Below are 21316 nucleotides of genomic sequence, written 5' to 3' on the forward strand. Positions count from 1 at the left end.
TGTAAGTATGGAGTCCGTTGGGAATTGGGAAAGATAGTCTTCAATAGTGGCAAGGCCACGGGCATTGGGGATGTTACTGTGGAGGGAGATGGCATCAACAGAGATGAATGGAGTGTAATATGGTAGAGGAACAGGAACTGGGAGGAATCGATGGAGCAAATGGTTGGTATCTTTTATATAAGAGAGCAGGTTATGGGTAACAGGCTGAGAGTCTTGATACAAAACAGGGATTCGGTCAGTGGGGGAACAGAAACCAGCCACAATTGGACATCTTGGGTGGTTGGGTTTATGAACTTCATGAAGCATGTAGAAGGTGAGGCTGCAGGGGGTGAGAAGTGAGACAGACACAAGGGAGTGGTTCTGGGATGAGCCTAAAGATTTAAGGAGGAACTGGGGATCCTACTGGATTTATGGAATGGGGTCACTGTTGCAGGGTTTGTAGGCTGACAAATCTGACAGCCGGCAGACTTTCCCCTCCAGGTAATCTCTACTGTTCAAAACAACGGAAGTGAAGCCTTTGTCGGTAGGTAAGGTTATAATGTTGGGATCGGTTTTTAGGTGGTGGATTGTAGTTGTTTCTACAAATGTAAGGTTGGTTTCCATGCTGAAGGATTTGGGAAATAATAGTGAGGCAAGGTTTGAGGTTAAGAAACTCTGGAATGTTAAGAGGGAGTGATTTGGAGGCAGCTGTGGAGGATCAAAGTTGGATGAAGAAGTGAACTGAGTCAGGCAGGGTTCAATATTGGTTTCCAGTTGAGTCTCATTGGTAGGATTGTGGCAAAAAAAGTGTGTCCACTGTAAGGACTGGGAGTAGGTCTTTAACAAGTCCAGCATGATAGAATTTGGGAGTGGGACAAAGGACTGATACCTCTGTGGAACTACGGCTTTTGGAGGAAAGGTTAATCACTTTGTTTTGGACTATATATTGTCATTCTTCATACCTTCCTGCGCCACATGAACTTGTTGAACCTCAACCGTATACAATCCCTCCCTTTCGCTTTCTCTTCCCTTATTCCAGCATGTTTATTCTATCCTCATCTAATCCATTTACACCTGCTGTTCCTTCTTTAGGCATATCCACCCACTAACCTGCATCCCTCTATTATTGTCTTTTTATTTATTTTTCCATTTCATCTCACTGTGTTTCACAACATTTTAGTTCATTTTTGCATTTCACTATCAGCCCTGCTACCTCACTTGTCACCTGTTTTCCCCATACTTCATTTGTCCCATCCATTTTGTGAGTTTTTTCTCACAAAATTTTACATACTGTTACAATTTTTTCATACTTCCTTGCGTATTTTACATATTTTTAGGCATTTTTTTTTAAATCTCCACTATCATGGATCCCTGCTCCTTCCATATATGCCAATACAGAAAACTTTCCCCATCCCTACAATGAACCCTATATTTTGAAATTCCATCAGTCCATAGCCGTCACCAATACATTCCACAGTTAACCATGTAAATCAAGCTCAAATCTCCTTGCAATACCTCCTCTCCATCTGTAAAATTCTCCTGCAATCCCAAAACGTTGCATCCCATCTCTCACACAAACTCTTGCTCTCCAGGAACTAGTACAGCATGCACAACACCAACTCGAAAAACTCTCCAACCTGTTCATGTCCCACTCCTGCCTTGGACTACCACCACCCACCACAGCCTTGAAACCTCCCTCATGATCCCTCATAGCCGACAAACACTGCCTCGCAGGCCTATTGCGTTTACCACACCCTCAAAACCTCCTTCCCACTGGCAAACAGAACCCACATGGAAACCAACTTTTCATCTGCAGAAAGAACAGCAATACACCACCTAAAAACATATTCTAATCTTACAAACATATCCACCAACAAAGGCTCCATTACTGTGGTTTTGAACAGCAGGGATTACCTGGTGGAGAAAGTCCACCAGCTGTCAGATCCGTCATCCTACAAACCCTGCCACAGTGACCCCATTCCAGAAATCCACCAGGATTTCCAGTTTTTCCTCAAATAATTAGGCCCAACCCAGAACCACTAAACAGAGTTTCTCTCTCTTCTCATCCCTACCACTCCCTACACACCTACCTTCCATAAACCCAACCACCTAGACACCCCATTGTGGCCCCCAGTGATGGAATATCTGCACTCGTGGACAAAACCTTCATCCTATCACCTGTAACCTACCCTCCTCCCAACAAGCCACCTTCCTCAGTGTTGACCATCTCAAAGATGGCAACTCAAAGACCTCTATCCATATAAAATCACCAACCACCAGCAATACTTTTTCTTCGACAGCTGCCACCCGATACATACCAACAAGTCCCTTCCATAAAGCCTAGTCGCCTATGGGCATCACACCTTAAGTGATACGCAGTCCCTTTCTAAATATACCAGAGGTTTCACTGAGGTCTTTGCGGACCAAAATTACCCTTCCAACCTTGTACAGAAACAGATCTCCCATGCCTTATCATCTCTCCATTCACCTACCACCTCCCACATACCCACTGTCAGATCACAAACAAACACTTCCCTGATGAACTCAGTACCACCCAGGACTGGAGCAACTGAGTTAGATTCTCCACCAGGCTTTTGACTACCTCTCACTATCCTCTGGTCACAGGCTTATCCTACCTCGTTAAAAGCAGGGCTACCTGTGAAAACAATTATGTGGTCTACAAACTAAGCTGCAACCAGCATCCTGCTTTCCATGTGGGCATGATGATTAACAAACTGGCTGTCCATATGATTGGCCATTGACAAACTGCGACCAAGGGCCAGTCGGATCACTCAATTGCTGAACTGCCATCCAAAATGATGTGCTTCACTACACATAACTGCTTCACAACCTGGACCATCTGGATTCTTCCTACCAACACTAGCTTTTCTGAACTGCACAGGTGGGAACTCTCCCTGCAATATACCCTACATTCCCATAATCCCCTGGCCTCAGCCATTACTAGTCCTTGTCCTCCACTTACCTATCTCCTTCCCTACTCCCACTTCAGCACAACAAATTCTTCTGTTCTACTAGCACACCCACTAATCCTTTCACCTTCTCTCCTTTCCTAATCCCCCCCCCCCAAAAAAAAGATACCTACTGCATCTAGCAGCCTTACTCCATTACCACAACATCCCTGCATGCTCCCATACGTGGCACTACACGCTCTCCCACCCCAACTTGTTATCCCCCTCCCTACACCATGCCACCTTCTCTCCCTCATCACCCACACTGGATATCTGCTCCAATCAGCCACAGTGTGGCCAGAGGACAGAGATAGTGGTTTAGTGTGCATGTATGAATACATACATGTGTGTGTGTGTGTGTGTGGGGGGGGGGGGGGGGGTCGGGGGGGGGGGGGGGGGGGGAGGAAGTACATGGTTTTCTACTTCAGAAGAAACCCTTTTGGCTGAAAGCTTAAATGCGTAGCAGTCTTTTTGTTATACCTGTCTGTGACTAAATGTCTTGTCTATAAGGTGAGTGGCAACCTATTCTTTTCATAATATAGTTTTATTCCATCCTGGACTTTCCATGGTCTGATGCTGTCAAGAATGTCATGTTAAGTGCCAGGACTAATGAGGAATCTCAAATTGGTTTTGTGTGAAATTTGTGCACACAACATTTATTGGTAGTTATAGCAAAATAAAAAACTAGCCAAATAAAATGTCAGCTGATGGAGTATTTGGTTTTTAATGAGAACCTAACATAATTACAGTTTTCCACTAACAGTGAACAATGTATGAAAAACTCTATGGTCAGTCACTGCTTATATATACTGACTGACACTCATATGTGAAAAAAAGCAAATTCAAAATATGCTCAAAAATATTAAAGAAAAAACTTTTTTACCTTGTATTTTGCAAGTGGACAGTATGTTATCAGGAAATTAAAATAATGTGAGACTTTTGACAATCCACCCCAGTGTTGGAGACATGATGGCTCTCCTCGTGTTACACCAATGAAGAGCCTATTTCCCCTCCTGCTCATCCAAGAGGTTGGCACATATAATGCATCCTGCTGTCACTCTGTCACCAAAACAGAAGCATGTGCTGACAAGCATGGCTTCTGTGTCCCACTGCTCACGTGAAGTGTGTGTGTGTGTGTGTGTGTGTGTGTGTGTGTGTGTGTGAGAGAGAGAGAGAGAGAGAGAGAGAGAGAGAGAGAGAGAGAGAGAGCACTCTTCTGATTTTTCTAAATGGCTGCCTAATACTCAGCAAACACTGATTACTCGCTTGGATGAGTTGTGATCTATCCTCATAAACATACATACTACACAAAATATTTAATTTACTGACCAATATCAGTAGCAAGCTGCCTGCAGCCACTTGTTGACAGCTCACATATGCCCAGAATGTTCTCACAATACATCTGACATGTGCCACGAGCTATAATTCCAAGTAAGGCATCTGCAACCCCTGCTTCACTATTTTCAGACATAGCTTGGTATTCTGAGTCAGCAACACGTAATGCCAATGTCAGTGATGGATTGTCTCGTAAAAGAAATGGCTCCAGGTGCTGAGGCAGTGTCATCAGATATTGGCCTATCTGAAAGTTTCATAAATGTAATAATAAATTGAACATCAGGATTACAAGTTACAAATCTACATTGCTACAAACTGACAAAAAATTAGGGCCCAACAGTCTGTGACAGACAAATAATGCACAGGCAATTTGCAAAACCAAAGAAAATAACACAAAAAATAAATGAAAACAGTTATTTTCTCTATCAAGGTAAAGGCACATTTTCACCATCCACGGTATACTTTTTTTTCATAATCAATGATAACAATGCACAATTATGTGTATGGAAGGTGCTGATATTTGTGAAAGACACTTAAAAGTCAAGAGTCAAAGCATATTTTCAATATAGCTGCATAATCAACGAACCTCTTGCAACTTTAAAATGATAAATCTCACGAGTTCAAAAATGCCACCTCTTTTTTTTATTTTTAGAAAATGAGATAAATGACATACAACAATCTTTCTTATCAGTTGAACACAAGAGAGGAGGGCCAAAGAAATTGGGAAAGTTTGGTATTGAATACACCACTGCACTGAAAACAGTGACAAGGAACTGAAAGTTGTCATTCTGCTTAGGCTGTACCAAAATGTCTATACATAATGATCGCAATTTTGATAATTTATCATCATCACATGGTGTGTGGCAATGGTACCCATTTAACAACATGAAGTTCTCATGTACAGCAACATGGTACCCAACATTATACAATCAACAATGTATGGTGGCCCAAGGTTAGAAAGTGACAAACACTTGACATTATGATAAAAACTATGCTTACAACAGAGACATAGGACAAGACCATGTAACTAGCATGTGTGGTTCTTCATACCCCCCCCCCCCCCCCCCCTTTCCAGTCCCCTTCACCACACTGGTTACATGGGTCTTGTCTTATATCACTGATGCGAACTAATCATACTGTCAAATATTTGTCACTTTCTAACCTGTGGCAATATGTGTTCTCACATGACATCCAAAAGAGTGGATAGATTTATACCACCACATGATGTTGATTTTATAAATTTGGGTGCCACATTGCCGTACATGACAACTTCATGTTGTTAAGTAGTGCCATTGCCCCACACCACCTAACAATGACAAAATATAAAAATTGCAATCATGATACACAAACAATGAAAATTTTTGGTACAGCCTAAGCATAATGACAACTTTCAGTAACTGTACCAAGGCTCTGGAACCAGTCCTTATCAAAATGACAAAGAATTACAGCTTACAAGTAAAGCACCAATATCATTATTTCTTTCTGTTGACAACTGGCAAACAATTTATTGTACACTAGTTCAGAAGTATTTTAGAAAAAAAATCATACGAACAGCACATAGTTCTCAATAAAACTAAAAATTTGGTGTAGAACTCACAGAGAACCTCCATCATGCAACGATAAGTTATTTGCAATAAACATAATAATCCGAGATATGTCCAAGAGCAGCATGCAATTTTTCACTTAAAACTTAAAAATGCGAGCTCAGATAATATCAACCTCACTCTTTCCCATTCTCACTCATATTCATATCACCATTTAAAATGTACAAACTGTAAACTCTGGCAATGGTCTAAAGCTTTACTACAAACCCTATCATCAGCCACTTATCATCTACTGTTCGTTACAAGTCTCTTCTAAATGTATCCATACATTTCAGTCTTGAACTCCTCATACCCAAGTTAGTCCACCTTGTTTCTTTACATCATCAACCCATCTTCCATTAGGCTGTCTTACAAATTTTTTTCTTATCTTGAGTAATACAACACAGAATCTCCAGTGTTCACCACCACAATTATTTCTCGTTATATGCCCAGCTAATTTCCATTTCAGTTTTGTACAGTCAGTATCCTATGTTCAATTCTAGTCTCTTCTCTTATACATTTTTTTGCTCTTCTGTCCCTTCTTGATATGCCAAATATGCTTCTTCCCACAGCTCACTGGTTAACCTTCAATTTTTGAAATGTGCATATTTAAAGTCAATGCTTTACTTCCGTGGTTAATATTGTCTTTATACACTAGATACAGTCTTTAATTTCAACATGCATTGGGAATTTACTGCTCAACATACCATTCAGTTTCCCAATTGAACTTCAACATATTTTTACCCACCCAACCGACCATCCCAGCCAACCTCAGTTGCCACGAGTAACAAATTTTGTCAACTTTTTCTACAACTTCATTAATCTTTACTATTTTCCTCGTGGTGCACTAATAGTGCATTACTTTATTCTTAATTCTAATTAATGTTCAGGGCAACTATCACAGTTGCTCTGTTCATCTTTCCTGTTCTTTATTAGTATTGTTCTGAGTAAAAAAAAAAAAAAAAAAAAAAGACACACATTATTAAATTGAAGGTGTTCAGATAAGACCTCTTTGTGTGTAATCCTTCTTCATCAAAGTTTAAAAGGTTGGAGATCTCTTCCACCATGTCAACATATTACAAAACTACTTCCAAGTATTTTAAAGATAAGTCAGGTCATAGAATCTTAAAATTTGTACCATATTCACCTCATCTTCTGCTAAACATAGAGCAGACCTGCAGGTTAACTAAGCTCTGTCTTCATCTGAACATAAAACACACAGTTATAATGTGGCAGACTACAAGCTCTATACCAAAAGCACCATGCACTGAAGAATCCTCTCACAAGATCAAAAAGTCACACGCCATCAAACTGTATGTTATCCTTAACTTCTCTCAACTGATTGGTTGGAAGAAAGTAAGTATACTGTGGCTAAACTGTTGATTTTATTAGCTGTAGCTTACCTCTCATCAACTGCAACCACTATTCTTTTCACTGATGTGTGACTTTGTGCCTCTACAGCTAGGTGTTAGCATGTAGGGGGATGGTCACTGAATCATGTTAAATTTCAAAACATGCCAAACTATCTGCCACATGTGCTAACTCATTTCCATGTCCTCTGCTATCCAGCAAAATTATACCTCACTAACTGTGCAGCTGATTGTGTGTGGAATGCATACAATCATATTTAAAACAGATGACACTCCAACCAGTCAAGATAAATGATGTTGAAGGAGGCTCCAAACTACCACACAACTTCTAGTAAAATTGTATTTGCGTTTGGAGAAAAGGCATTAAGAGTCTGATCCACTACAAAAAGCTGTGGGGGCCAACAGAATACTTAGAACAGAGAATGGGCTAAAACCAGAAATTTATGGCTGTGAGATCTTTGGAGCAAATGAAAGTGTTTTCCTTAAATCCAGGCTCCACAGAATGGGAGCTCATGTGTGTATAGGAATAGACAGCATGTAAGAAATGAAATTCACCACATACATAAAAGACACACAGTGCAGAAGCTTCAAAGTCATAAAAGCTGACTTCAAAAATCATCAAGAGCACATGGTTTGGCATCCTCTTCTTAATTGAAATAAACAAGACTTGTTGTAATAAAAAGATTTGAGGACTTTAACGATATTTGCACAGAGACTGAGATCAGTAAAAACAGTGAAATTTTAGCAACAATGGACACCTAGATATAAACAACTAGAAAAATGAGTATAAAAATCTGTATGTTCACTAATATTAATGGGGAGGAAATGCTCATTTCTCAGAGAGGAATTAAAATCATTTGACTCTAGTAGTAAACAATTACATTAACTGTGGCTCATGTTCAAATGAATGATCATCTGAGCTCCACAAAGTGTGTACTTAGCAGAATAATTAACGACAAGAGAGATACCTTATTGGTTGTTATTGTGGTCTTCAGATCAAATACTAGTTTTGTGCAGCTCCCTGGGCTGGGCTATATCTCTGCATAACTAAACAATGAAAACTGCATGCATTTCAATCTGCTTACAGTACTCATGCCTAGGTCTGCCCCTGCACTCACATTACCAAGTTGTAGGGACCCAAAAACGTAGCATTTATTTTTGACAAATTGGACGTCTTCATAGAAGAACTTTTTTTCTTTATAAATGATTAGATGTACAAAATGAAAAGGTTATACACTATGAACCTGAAGATGAAACTTTTGTGCTTTGAAACAGACTGGAGACAGAAAGAAAGAAAGAAAGATGAGAGGGAGAGGGAGAGGGAAATGAATGGTGATTTGCGAGCTTTGTGACTCTAATGTCTGCTTCTGTAAAAACTCAAGAGAGCTTTTTTTCCAAAAAGGTCTAAGCTTGTTTTCTTCTTTTGGTTCTCTTTAAACTTTCAACAGTTAATTGTTTCTGTTGACAAGCAACATCATTTTTATGACTGGCTCCACTTTAAAGTGCTTCTAGAAATTAATTTTCTTTTCCCACCAAATTCGATAATTACAAAATCTGTAGAGTATTGATTTTGACTTTTGTGGAAATCTATAGCCCTGCGACCCATTCTTGGCATCACTACTGATAGAACTGACAAGGTACTTAGTATAGCAGTTGAACTGAAAGAATTGTATTTTTAAGTTATGGGAAGATTTCAAGCTTGGTCAAAATAAGTTAACAGATTTTTTTTTTCCATTTACACTATAGTGCAGAGTACAGACACTATAAACTGGCTGTCAGCTGTGAGCAAAAACAAACTAAAATCTTGACCACCAGAGGTGAGAGAAATGGCGCGGGGAAACAAACCCTCTCACAGGGCAGCCAGCCTACTCCCATGTTCTGGGTTTCTGTGAAAGCAGAACTTGACACACACTCATAGGGATGGCCAGTCCTTTCTGGTGTTTTGATGACCTTAATCAAACTCTGTGATGGACTAAGATTAGTTTCTCGAACCATTTCAGAATAAGAAAAGAAAACAATGGGCAATGCACAGCATTCGGTAAGGTTATTGCACACCAACTTGTTGATGTTGCCAGTGTCATAATCTTTAAAGCCAGACTTCTACCAGTATTTGTTGCAACCACATTTCAAAACCTCTGCCACCAACAATTGCCACGTGAAAGTGTCCACATTATATCAACTTTTGAGCTTTAGCTAGCAAACAAAGGTACGCATTTCTTTGTTGTAATGTGGTTGGTCCCACAGTTGAGTCCTGTGTTGCATTATGTGGCTTGTATCTTGTTCGGAGCATTCAAGTGACCAGAATAGGCATGATACCAGAGCATCAAGCACAATGATATGTCGTTATGTTCATGCACATTTTATTTTACAAACATGCTCTTAGGCACAGTATTTTTAGAAATAGGGCTTCACTATATGACTTTCAATACCAGTAACCAAAAACAGAGAATATTTTCAGTATTTACAAGAATAAAATAAAGCTATTTCAAAGAATCTCTGATAAAGTAATTCTTCTGGATACAAATCACTGTGTTATATCATTTAGCTAATTTTGCATTTTTTGCATTTTGAGACAGAACTTGCATCTACATTTGCATTTATTGTGGATGGCAAATTTTTCAGGTCCCTACCAATTCAACTGTTCCTCGATGCTTCAAGATGTTTTCTATCAACTGGTCCCTTCTTTTAGTCAAGTTGTGCCACAAATTCATTTTTTCCCAACAAAAGGATTTAGTACCTCATTACTTAAAAAATAATTCCTAAACCAAATATGAGTAATTATTAAATTGTGCTTGGCACTACATTCTGCCAGGTAGCTCCCTGTTTCATTCCTTTTCTTCAGTCCAAGTTCTCCCACTATTTATCCTTTGCCTATTACTGAATTCCAGTCAGCCACCACAATTACATTTTTGTCTCCCTTAACTACCTGAATACTTTCCTTTATCTCATACTACATTCTTTAAACCTCTTCACTGTTTGCAGCACTACTTGGTGTATAAACCTGTGCCGCTGAAGTGGACATTGGTTTCATTCTCTCTTGGCTGCAATAATGTGTTCACATACTCAGATACTGGAGGGACAATTTGTGAAGCCTTCAATAGCCGCTGAAGCAAAGTATTATGACACCACATCAAGAAATTTTGGGCATCTATTATATGCAGATGAAAATGGCCCTGAAACTGAAAACATTGAAGCAGAAGCCAAACTGCTGAATTCTGTCTTCAAATGGTCCTTCACAAAGGAAAGTCAAAGAATGTGCCACCATTCAGTAGCCACACTCATACTAACATGAGTGGCGCATTAGTCAGTATCAGTGGTGTTGAAAAGAAGAATAAATCATTAAAATTCATCCAGTCCTCATGGTCCTGGACTTCCTGTCCAGTTCTGTACAGAATATACATATGGATTAGCTCAACTCTGCACTGTATTCTATCACAAATTCCTTGAACTGAGATGTGTTCCTCATTATTAGAAACAAGCACATATAAAATCTATTTAAAGGAAAGTATACTTAATCCTCATGACTACTATTCTATGTCACTTGCACCTATCTGTTAGCAGAATACTAGAATATACATCATATACCAAACATTGTGGCTTACCTGACTTAAAATAACCTTCTCCATGGAAATCAGCATGGATGCTGAATCCATGTCTCTTGCAAAACCCAACTTGCACTCTTCACATATGTTATTCTCAGTGGCATGGATAGTGGAAAGTAAGATGACTCCATGTTTCTAGACTTCTGAAAAGCTCTTGTTTATGTGCCACACTTGACACTTTCTAAGGAAAATTTCTCCCTATGGGATATCCAGCCAGATTTGTGACTGGATTAAATATTTTCTAGCACATACCAGAGGAGTGTAATGCAATAGTTGCTGTTAATGTTATGTATTTATGACTTGGCAGATAGTATCTGTTGCAATCTCAGGCTTTTCATACGTGATGCAATTTTTTGTGAGAAAGTTCTATTTTATAACAACTGCAATACATACATTTAGACGTCAACAAAATCAAGGCAAACCTGAATCTGGATGGCTAGATGGGCACTTGAGTAGCATGTACATGAGCACAATGCCACAGTACTGTGTCACCTCACTTGATGCTTCCAGAAGTCTGATAATATGGCAGTAAGTAGACAATATAGAATTACTCATCATGGACAGACAATACCTAAGTTAATGACATTGGAATAAAACAGATGTACAGAATCCAGACATGGTAACCTAGAACCACTTCAAAGATAATGAATGCAGCCCTGATAAGCAAACTGTCCATACCTGAGTGATGTACTCTTGGGGTGTGAAGCTGAAGTCTGGCAAGTCAGCTGCCACACTAGGTGCACTCCCACTGCTCCACGCAGGTGCCTTTTGTACGTGTTCAAGCTGAGATGAAATAGGCTCAAATATCACTTGGAAGGTTGTGTGATGTACATCACTACACAACTTGTTCAGTGAGGATATCAGTGGTTCTACAATGGATATCTCACCACCTTGAACAACAAGGTCACTTTATTAAATAACCAACTATTGTTATTTCAACACATACAGAATGCTATTTATACTAAGCAATTAGTTTTCTTTGTCTATGTCTCTTTTACTGTTTGTCTATGACTGAAAGACCCTTTTTACTGGTTGAGGCAGTTCCTGACAGCAACTGCAAAAAAGCTCTTTCATATTATGGCCAAACAGTAATTACAATGCAGTGAAGGAAGACTGCTTGTTTACGAATTTGCATACTTGTTATATGCCAGTTTATGAACACTTATTTCTACATTTTTTATAACAATATATAAATTAGGTTTAAGATAAACAGTATCAAATAAAACGTGGGTGCAGAACAAATAACTTAGGTAGGAAATACAAAATAGTTATAATTTAATAGACAAATGAAATAATCATTAAATAGAAAAAGCACAGTAATTGCAAACCGTAGGTAAGTGTTCTCTCATTGTAGAAACCAACCACTTTTCAATGAAAGATGGACGATGGAGAAAAAAAAGACGAAAGTAATTAGATAGTGAATGGCTTGACTGATATAACTCTGTTTTGGAGTCAGAAAAATCACTATGTACATAAAACTATTACGATTTCTATTACTGCAGTGTGTCTTTCACAATATTTCTTTTACAGCTACTATGTGAAACAGCCAAGAGTATAATTGGCCAAAGAGCTGATGGAGTTTTGACAATGCAAACAGGAATTAAAATACGCCATAATACTACGGTGAACTATTAAACAAAAATAGCTTAAAATTAATAAAGAAAGAAAATGGTGACAATGAAATTTGTGATACATCATACATATGCTAATGACAATACTTTAACATGTAAAAGTTGCTTCATACACTACTGGCCACTAAAATCGCTACACCACGAAGATGGTGCGCTACAGACGCAAAATTTAGCCGACAGGAAGAAGATGCTGTGATAGGCAAATCATTAGCTTTTCAGAGCATTCACACAAGGTTGGCGCCAGTGGCGACATCTACAGCGCGCTGACGTGAGGTAAGTTTCCAACCGATTTCTCATACACAAACAGCAGTTGACTGGCGTTGCCTGGTGAAACGTTGTTGTGATGCCTCGTGTAAGGAGGAGAAATGTGTACCATCAGGTTTCTGACTTTGATAAAGGTCGGATTGTAGCCTATCGCGATTGCGGTTTATCGTATTGCGACAATACTGCTCGCGTTGGTCGAGATCCAATGACTGTTAGCAGAATGTGCAATCGGTGGGTTCAGGAGGGTAATATGGAACGCCGTGCTGGATCCCAACGGCCTCATATCACTAGCAGTCGAGATGACAGGCATCTTATCCGCATGACTGTAACGGATCATGCAGCCACGTCTCGATCCCTGGGTCAACAGATGGGGATGTTTGCAAGACAACAACCATCTGCACGAACAGTTCGACGACGTTTGCAGCATTGACTATCAGCTCGGAGGCCATGGCTGCGGTTGCCCTTGACACTGCATCACAGACAGGAGCGCCTGCGATGGTTTACTCAACGACGAGCCTGGGTGCACGCATGGCAAAACGTCATATTTTGGATGAATCCAGGTTCTGGTTACAGCATTATGATGGTTGCATCTGTGTTTGGTGACATCGCGGTGAATGCACATTGGAAGCGTGTATTCGTCATCGCCGTACTGGTGTATCACCCAGCGTGATAGTATAGGGTGCCATTGGTTACATGTCAAGGTCACCTCTTGTTCGCATTGATGGCACTTTGAACAGTGGACATTACATTTCAGATGTGTTACGATCCATGGTTCTACCCTTGATTCGATCCCTGCGAAAACCAACATTTCAGCAGGATAATGCACGACCGCATGTTGCAGGTCCTGTACGGGCCTTTCTGGATACCGGAAATGTTCGACTGCTGCCCTGGCCAGCACATTCTCCAGATCTCTCACCAATTGAAAATGTCTGGTCAATGGTGGCTGAGCAACTGGCTCATCACAATAAGCCAGTCACTACTCTTGATGAACTGTGGTATCGTGTTGAAGCTGTATGGGCAACTGTACCTGTACACGCCATCCAAGCTCTGTTTGACTCAATGCCCAGGCGTATCAAGGCCGTTATTACGGCCAGAGGTGGTTGTTCTGGGTACTGATTTCTCAGGATCTATGCACCCAAACTGCGTGAAAATGCAATCACATGTCAGTTCTAGTATAATATATTTGTCCAATGAATACCGGTTTATCATCTGCATTTCTTCTTGGTGTAGCAATTTTAATGGCCAGTAGTGTATAAATGCAACAGACTGCTTCTGAGTTATCCTTCTAAATGGGGAGAGTAAGTGAAGATTGCAGAAACATGGTTACATTTGAACATCTCAGTATAGCATTACAAATCCTAATTCAACTTATCAATCCATAAAACCCAATCACATCTTCATTACTTAAGATGTTACAAAAGCATATACTGTTTGGCAAATTAATACCACATGCTGAATGTTACTTTGACAGTGTCATAGTAATTTTCTTGTACTTTGTGCTTTTATAACACCACTTATTACAAGTTTTTTCTCTTCTTCACATATGATTACAATGGAAAATCCAGGATGGAATGTAACAATATTGGAGAAGGAAAGTTGATACTCACCATATGGCGGAGATACTGAATCTTGATAGGCACAACAAAAAGATTCACACAATTATATCTTTTGGCCATTAATGCCTTTGTCAACCCCACACACACACACACACACACACACACACACACACACACACAAGCACACATGCGCCCACACACATATGCAAACACAATTCGCACACACGTCTGCAGTCTTAGAGCGGTTTCAGTTGCCTGAGACTGCAGATGTTAGTGCGAGTTGTGTTTGTGTGAGTGTGTGTGTGCATGTGTGTATGTGTCTATAGTTAACAAAGGCCTTAATTGCCGAAAGCTATAACTGTGTGAATCATTTTGTTATGCCTATTGCGACTCAGAGTCTCTGCTATATGGTGAGTAGCAACTTCCCTTTTCTAATACAGTAATATATGATATCATTATCTTAAGCTCAACAGAACTGCTCAAACTGATTTCTTTATCAATGGAGTTAACAGCTCAGTGGATCTGCGGTCAGTAGATTAATGAACAATTATGGTACACATATCTGTTTTCAATGGGAGGGCAGGAAATGCAAAAGAAGATTCCAAGATGTACAACGAGTAAGCTTCACACAGGTACCAAAGTGTTATTCATCAACCTTCCAACTGCTATGATGCTGGGTTTCACTTCTTTCTGTCTTGTGCTAATCTCTTCAGCATTGCATGCTACACCTAAACTGACCTGAGTCACATTTTCAGCCTGCTTTGCTTCAAATCTCTGCCTCACAAAGTCTGACAAGCTAACTACAAACAATTTTCTCCTCCTGGTAAATATTTTCTGTAAATTATTTCTTGCTAAGTCTATTCATAGCAACTTATACCATAATTTTCCATATTATTTATCATACTCTACAGCAGGATATCCCAACAACTTCTCTTCAGTTTCCTAAATGTTTGCATTCAAAGTGCACAATTATCATTCACAGAATTCTTGGTAATGATTGATAGCAGATTCTCTTGTTATTATATCTTCTCCAATTTTAGCAATTAGCAGTTTAATTTTATTGATTTGCTTATGTTTACTTGTACTTCATTTAAATTTCCCTTAAGCTTAATTAAAAAACAATTGTAATATTCACAAATTTTCTAGCCCTAGGTCAATTTTGATCTTTTATGCCAAAACAGCATCTCTATGTGCTAGTACAAAAGAAATGTTACAAATTGATCTGCATAGGCCTTCAAAAGGATAAAATACAAAAGTGGTATATGTAGTCACACCTAATTACATTCTAATACCAGATACTGCAACTATGCCTGTCACTCCCTAGCCAATCATGTTAATGATTTTCTCCTTAATGAAGACTGAGTGTATCTCACCTTCTTGAATGCTCACCACCAAATTGTCAAGTTCTTTTACACCATCTGGACTGAGGAGAAGCTGCTTGTACTGCATGAAAGGCGAAGTGTTCTGGGCCTGTAACTTTTGAGATGTGTCCTGTATGCTGCGCACCAAGTCTGCCCCCATTTGCTTTACTTGACTGAGTAGTTCGCCTGCAACAAACATAGATCGTTTCTTTTAATTTCTCTTTATATAAAAGCTGAAGAAATGCTTTTGAGCAAATTTATTTTCAAACACACTAAAAGCAAAATATCAATAACAACTGTTATTCTCTGAATGAGACATTTCTGAAAAGATGTGAAAGATATGGAATAATAACAAATGTATGAGACATAAATATATATAATAGAAATGACAATATTATGAAAAGGATAGATTGCTAATCATCATATAGTAGAGATGTTGATTTGTAGACAGACACAACAAAAAGAGTGTCAAACAAGCGAGCTTTCGGCCAAAAAGTGTTTCTCTAGGCAACAAGCATAATTCACACACGCATGACCGCTGCCTCAGGCTGCCGAGGCTAGAATCACTGGTCTGAGACAGTGGTCATATATATATCTGTGTGTGTGTGTGTGTGTGTGTGTGTGTGTGTGTGTGTGTTTTATGCTTGTTCGAATGTGTGCATGTTGTCTACTTTAGAAGAAGGCCTTTTGGACAAAAATTCACTTGTGTAGCAGTCCATCTGTTTTGCCTGTCTGCAACTCAACATCTCCACTACTTGGTGAGTAGCAATCTATCCTTTTCAATATTATGAGAAGGAAAGTTGCTACTCACCGTATAGCAGAGATGCTGCATTGCAGACAGGCGCAACAAAAAGATTTTCACACTTGAAGATTTCGGCCAATGGCCTTTGACAACAATAGACACACATACATGCGCACACACACACACACTCATACAAATGCAACTCTCGCGCATGATTGCAGTCTCAGGCAATTGAAACCACACAGCAAGCAGCAGCACCAGTGCATGATGGGAGTGGTGACTGGGTGGGGGCCTGCCTGCACGCCTGCTCCCATTCCTGCACTACACAACCATTATTCCACCACTAACCCTGTCTTTTTTTATTTATTTCTCTATATTCCTCTATTCCCCCCTCCGTCCCCACCTCTCCCTTGCCCACTGCCCAACCTGCAGCACTTCACTGTCTGCCATCCTCACCATACTACCTCTCCCCCTGCCTACCCCAGCCTCTTCCTTTCCCTCACCCAGTCACCACTCCCATCATGCACTGGTGACTGCTGCTCACAATGTGGTTTCAGTTGCCTGAGATTGCAGTCGTGTGTGTGTGTGTGTGTGTGTGTGTGTGTCTGTGTGTGTGTGTGTGTGTGTGTGTGTGTGTGTGCGCGCGCGCGCGCGCGCGTTTTTGTGTCTATTGTTGACAAAGGCCATTGGCCGAAAGCTTTAAATGTGAAAATCTTTTTGTTGTGCCTACCTGCGACTCAGCATCTCCGCTACTTGGTGAGTAGCAACTTTCCTTCTTATAACATTGTTGCATTCCATCCTGGATTTTGTTTGATTAATCCATCCGTATCATAATATTGTCATTATTCTATGCTGTATTTTCCATAACTGATATGAACACTTTTAACCCTCCAGCCAGTAGTGATTTTGTGAATTTTCTATATAAGTCTGCTCACAGGCACAGAATCTATAGATCAAAGTTGGTGTGATAATTTTGTTCTTCTCTTCCCAAATAACAACTTTACCAAAATTCAGAATGTCAACAGACACAACCAAATTGCAAATCCATAGCAAACAAGAAAGAAATTTCCAAATTTTGCACGATATAATAGACTTATCAGAAAAAAGTGGTTTTTGTCACTATTAATATTGTAGGGTATGTACTAGGAAAGACAATCACTTTTGATAATGATGTATGAGGTAACTGAGCCATTTCCCAATACACTACTGCCACAAATTAAACCTTAAAACGCCCACTTTTGAGGGTTCTTTCACTTTATATTCACCTCGGAAACAGCAAAAATTTATAGCCTACATGGTGAAATAAACTCAAAACCGTGAAACACGATGAAAACTGCCAGATTACATCTCGGATGTTTGTAACATCTCGAATGTTTGTTTTCCACCTGCAGCCATTAGCTGCATCACACTAATGCAGTGGTCTCTATCACATAGAGTGATAAACTGCAAGCTTACTCAGCAGCTTGTTCCAAAGAATGGCCGATTTTTTCGGTGGATAGCAAATGAAGTGACTGTAGTTTCCATTCAGGTTTAATTTTTATAGTTATACTTTGGAGCCCCCTTCACTACCATAGTTCTGCTAGGAGCCTGTTCACAGAATCTGGAATGTATTGTGCCTCTGCTATTGTGCCTCTACCAACTGTAGCCAACATAGGATACGCCATTTGCTATGTGCGACACCACAATTAACAGAATGTGTTCAGTGAAGAGTTGTGTGATAGCTTGCTCATCTTTATTGCAGCCATTACTTGTGTTTAATGCATTGTGATGGCAGACAGATTATTATAGATGTAACAGATTGCAAGGACAGAGAAACACTGAAATAAAAAAATTGAAACCACAGAAGGCTTAACTTTATTTCATGTTCATTGGTATAAATAAATACTACACATGAACGTAAACTCGAGTGTATATATGCACTTGTACGATGGCTGCTGTGTTTACATTACAGCAAGCGATGAGTTCGAAGTGCAAACGGTGCATGTCTGCAATACTGCAGAACACTCCACTTCAACCACTCAGTACAATGAACAAGGAAAAGTTTATCAAGCAGTACACTAGAGGTCACTGCACTCACATCACCAGAGTATGCTGCACTGCCATTGGCTATAGAAGGAAAACACCACCCCTTCCCAACGTCAGTTTCAGACGCCTTTCACGGTACTTCACAGTTTTCAGTTTAATTCACCATGTTCATCAATTTTTGCTTATTTCTGGGTGAGCACACAGAAAAGAGCTCTCAAAAACATGTTTTGACGAACAATTTGTGGTCATAGCATGTTGGAAAATAGCTCGGTTATCTTGTGCCCAGAAACTAATTTCAATTCTTTGACAAGTTTTTCCTTGCCGTTACACATATGTGATTTTTTAAGAACTGATGAAATTCATTACCACAAATTATTGTATAAACATTGTATTGGAGAGGATTACCCTTTTTAACCATGTATACCAACTACATTTGTTTTTGCTCATGTTTTGGAAGTATTATTTTCCTCGATTCTACATTTTCCTCGATTTTACATTTTTTAACCCTAGGATGCATGGTGCCGAAAACACACACATGGATGCATATGCAGGGCCTCCAAGGCCCTACCCTAATTTAAAATTTTCCTCTTTTCATATAATCATTCTTTGGAGTTAAATTTATTTCTGTCAAATTTATTGTCATATTGAAAGATTCCTAAGATATATTAACAGGACCTGGTGGACCTGATTAACATTTTATTAACTTTTTTAAAAAACTCTAAGAGTGAATTTTTATTAGTTACATCCATTTACATACAACATATGCAAATAATTTTATTAATTCACTTATAAGTTGTAGTTTACATTTTATAACATTTATTACAACCAATCTCTTCAATAAAAACATATTCATTATTCACAATATTATGTATATAGGCAATATTTTGACAAAAAGTTATTATTCATTTTTCACATAAAATTGCATTTTTCTTAGTTTTCAACATGTGACAAACAAGAAGCACAAATAACGCCACTATGTTCCTTACAAATGTTGGTTTTACACTTAATGCATGTCATAGCACTTTTTCTGTGTTTATTGTATGGACAGTAATTGCATCTTCTTCTTTTTCCTGAAACAGGTAGTTGGTTTGGTAATATGACATCTTTTTGAACACCACATCTTTGCATGGCAACAACGATTTTCTTTGGAAGATTAGGGATCTGAATACAAAGTTTCATTAGTGGTCTTACCATTTCCTCTGCTAAATCTCTTAGGAACAAACGCCTTTTATCACTTCTTCCACTATGGTATGTCAGATGTTGGGCGGAAAATAAAATTTCACTGTTCATTGCTGCGACGTCCATCATATTCATCCATAATGCAACTGGCCATCATCTTGTTTGTCTCTTGCAAGTGTAATAACAAATTTTCTGGTCCATTTGATCTACTCTAACCTTTGTAGAGTTACAGAACTTTATTATATCTGGTTTCTTTTTTGCATGAGTTTCATCAATGTTTCTGTCATGATGCATTGTGCTAATGAGAACTACAGATCTTTTCTTTTTGGGAACATAACTCACCATTGTAATGTCACCTCTAAATGCAAAGAAAGAGGAATGAATCGCTCTTCAGGCAGATGGTTTCATCTCATTAGGAATTTCTGGTTTATTTTGTTTGATTGTTCCCACCACTGTAATTCGCTTCTGAAGCATCTCTTCTGCCAGCTGCACACTAGTAAAGAAGTTGTCAACAGCAATATTTTTTGATGATCCTTCAATGCTTTTAGCAAGATCTTTCACCACATTCAATCCAGGATTTCTCTGAATAGGTTCATGGGGCTTCTTTCCCGTGTAAACAATTCCGTCTAAAGCATATGCAGATGTAGCATCACAACCAAAATATTTTTTTTTTATGCCATACTTGGCTGGTTTAGAGGGCATATACTGAGTGAATTAGCATCTTCCACGGAATGGGACTAGCTGCTCGTCAACTGTGAGCGAATCCATCTATTTCTACACTTGTCAAGAAATAGTTCCCATACATAGCGAACAGCTGCAAGTTTGTCATCTGCAGATCGAGCTTCACGGGTACGCCTGTCTTCAAGTCTAATCATTCTCCTTATACCCTGAATCAATTTACTGACATGGTGGCCTAATATGTAGGATTTGCCTTTTTATCCAAGAATAATTATCTAATAGGGACATCCCAAATCTTCTCAACACCAGAAAGCAGCAAAAGACCAAAAAAATCCTCCATTTCAGCAAGCGAAACGTGTTTCCATGTTTTACCACGTAAAGCAGCCACTCTTCTGCCTTCAATATTTGTGCAGTTGATGATTTCCTCTAGTATTTCCTTGGAGATGAAATAGTCCCAGCCATCCTTAGGTTTACAGGTTTTCAAACCACGGGCTGGACCAGGTACCTTCTTTATGATATTATGGACAGGCATACGAAGAGTTGCAGGAGGATCTAATTTCCAAATCGTTCCATTACGACTAATGTACGTGTGATCTTCTATACTTTTTGTTGTGGTTCTTCAGTTTCAGACTCTGATGTAGTAATATTATCGGAAGGACTGTCATCAGCCTCAATATTCACATTTGTAGGTTCATTGGCTCATTCTTCAGTACTTGCATCTTCAAAAAATATTTCCTTCCTTGCAAGAATAATCTTCTTCAAACCACTGAGCCACAACACTTTCAAAATTAGCTGCATTTGCACGTACTGACTCTCTTGTTTTGCGTGTCGAAGCCATAGCAAAAGGCGTGTCTCTCAAACAGCAGCTTGTGCAACACTAAAAGAGTAATACAAGTAACAATATGGGCCTTGCAGCAACAAACTACAGTAACAATCAGGCTGACAAGAGCAACACAGGATAACAATACTATGCAATAACAAAACATGTGATAGCAAAAAGATCAATAATACACCAACATCACCAATATGTGAAAGTAGTGTG

At 39.2% G+C, this 21316-nt stretch overlaps 1 protein-coding gene across 2 annotated transcripts in view; it reads right to left on the bottom strand.

Moving 5' to 3' along the window:
• The window catches only part of LOC124612313 (conserved oligomeric Golgi complex subunit 7), a 71357-nt gene that overhangs the window by 3550 nt on the left and 46491 nt on the right, over positions 1-21316 (bottom strand). For both annotated transcript variants that reach the window (XM_047140449.1, XM_047140441.1), the window contains exons 11-13: positions 15663-15836; positions 11517-11728; positions 4278-4527 (exon numbers count right to left, since the gene is read on the bottom strand). In XM_047140449.1, coding sequence (XP_046996405.1) covers positions 4278-4527; positions 11517-11728; positions 15663-15836 — 636 coding nt within the window. The remainder of the gene's footprint in view (positions 1-4277; positions 4528-11516; positions 11729-15662; positions 15837-21316) is intronic.

The sequence above is a fragment of the Schistocerca americana genome, chromosome 1, assembly GCF_021461395.2.
Source record: "Schistocerca americana isolate TAMUIC-IGC-003095 chromosome 1, iqSchAmer2.1, whole genome shotgun sequence".
Lineage (NCBI taxonomy): Eukaryota > Metazoa > Arthropoda > Insecta > Orthoptera > Acrididae > Schistocerca > Schistocerca americana.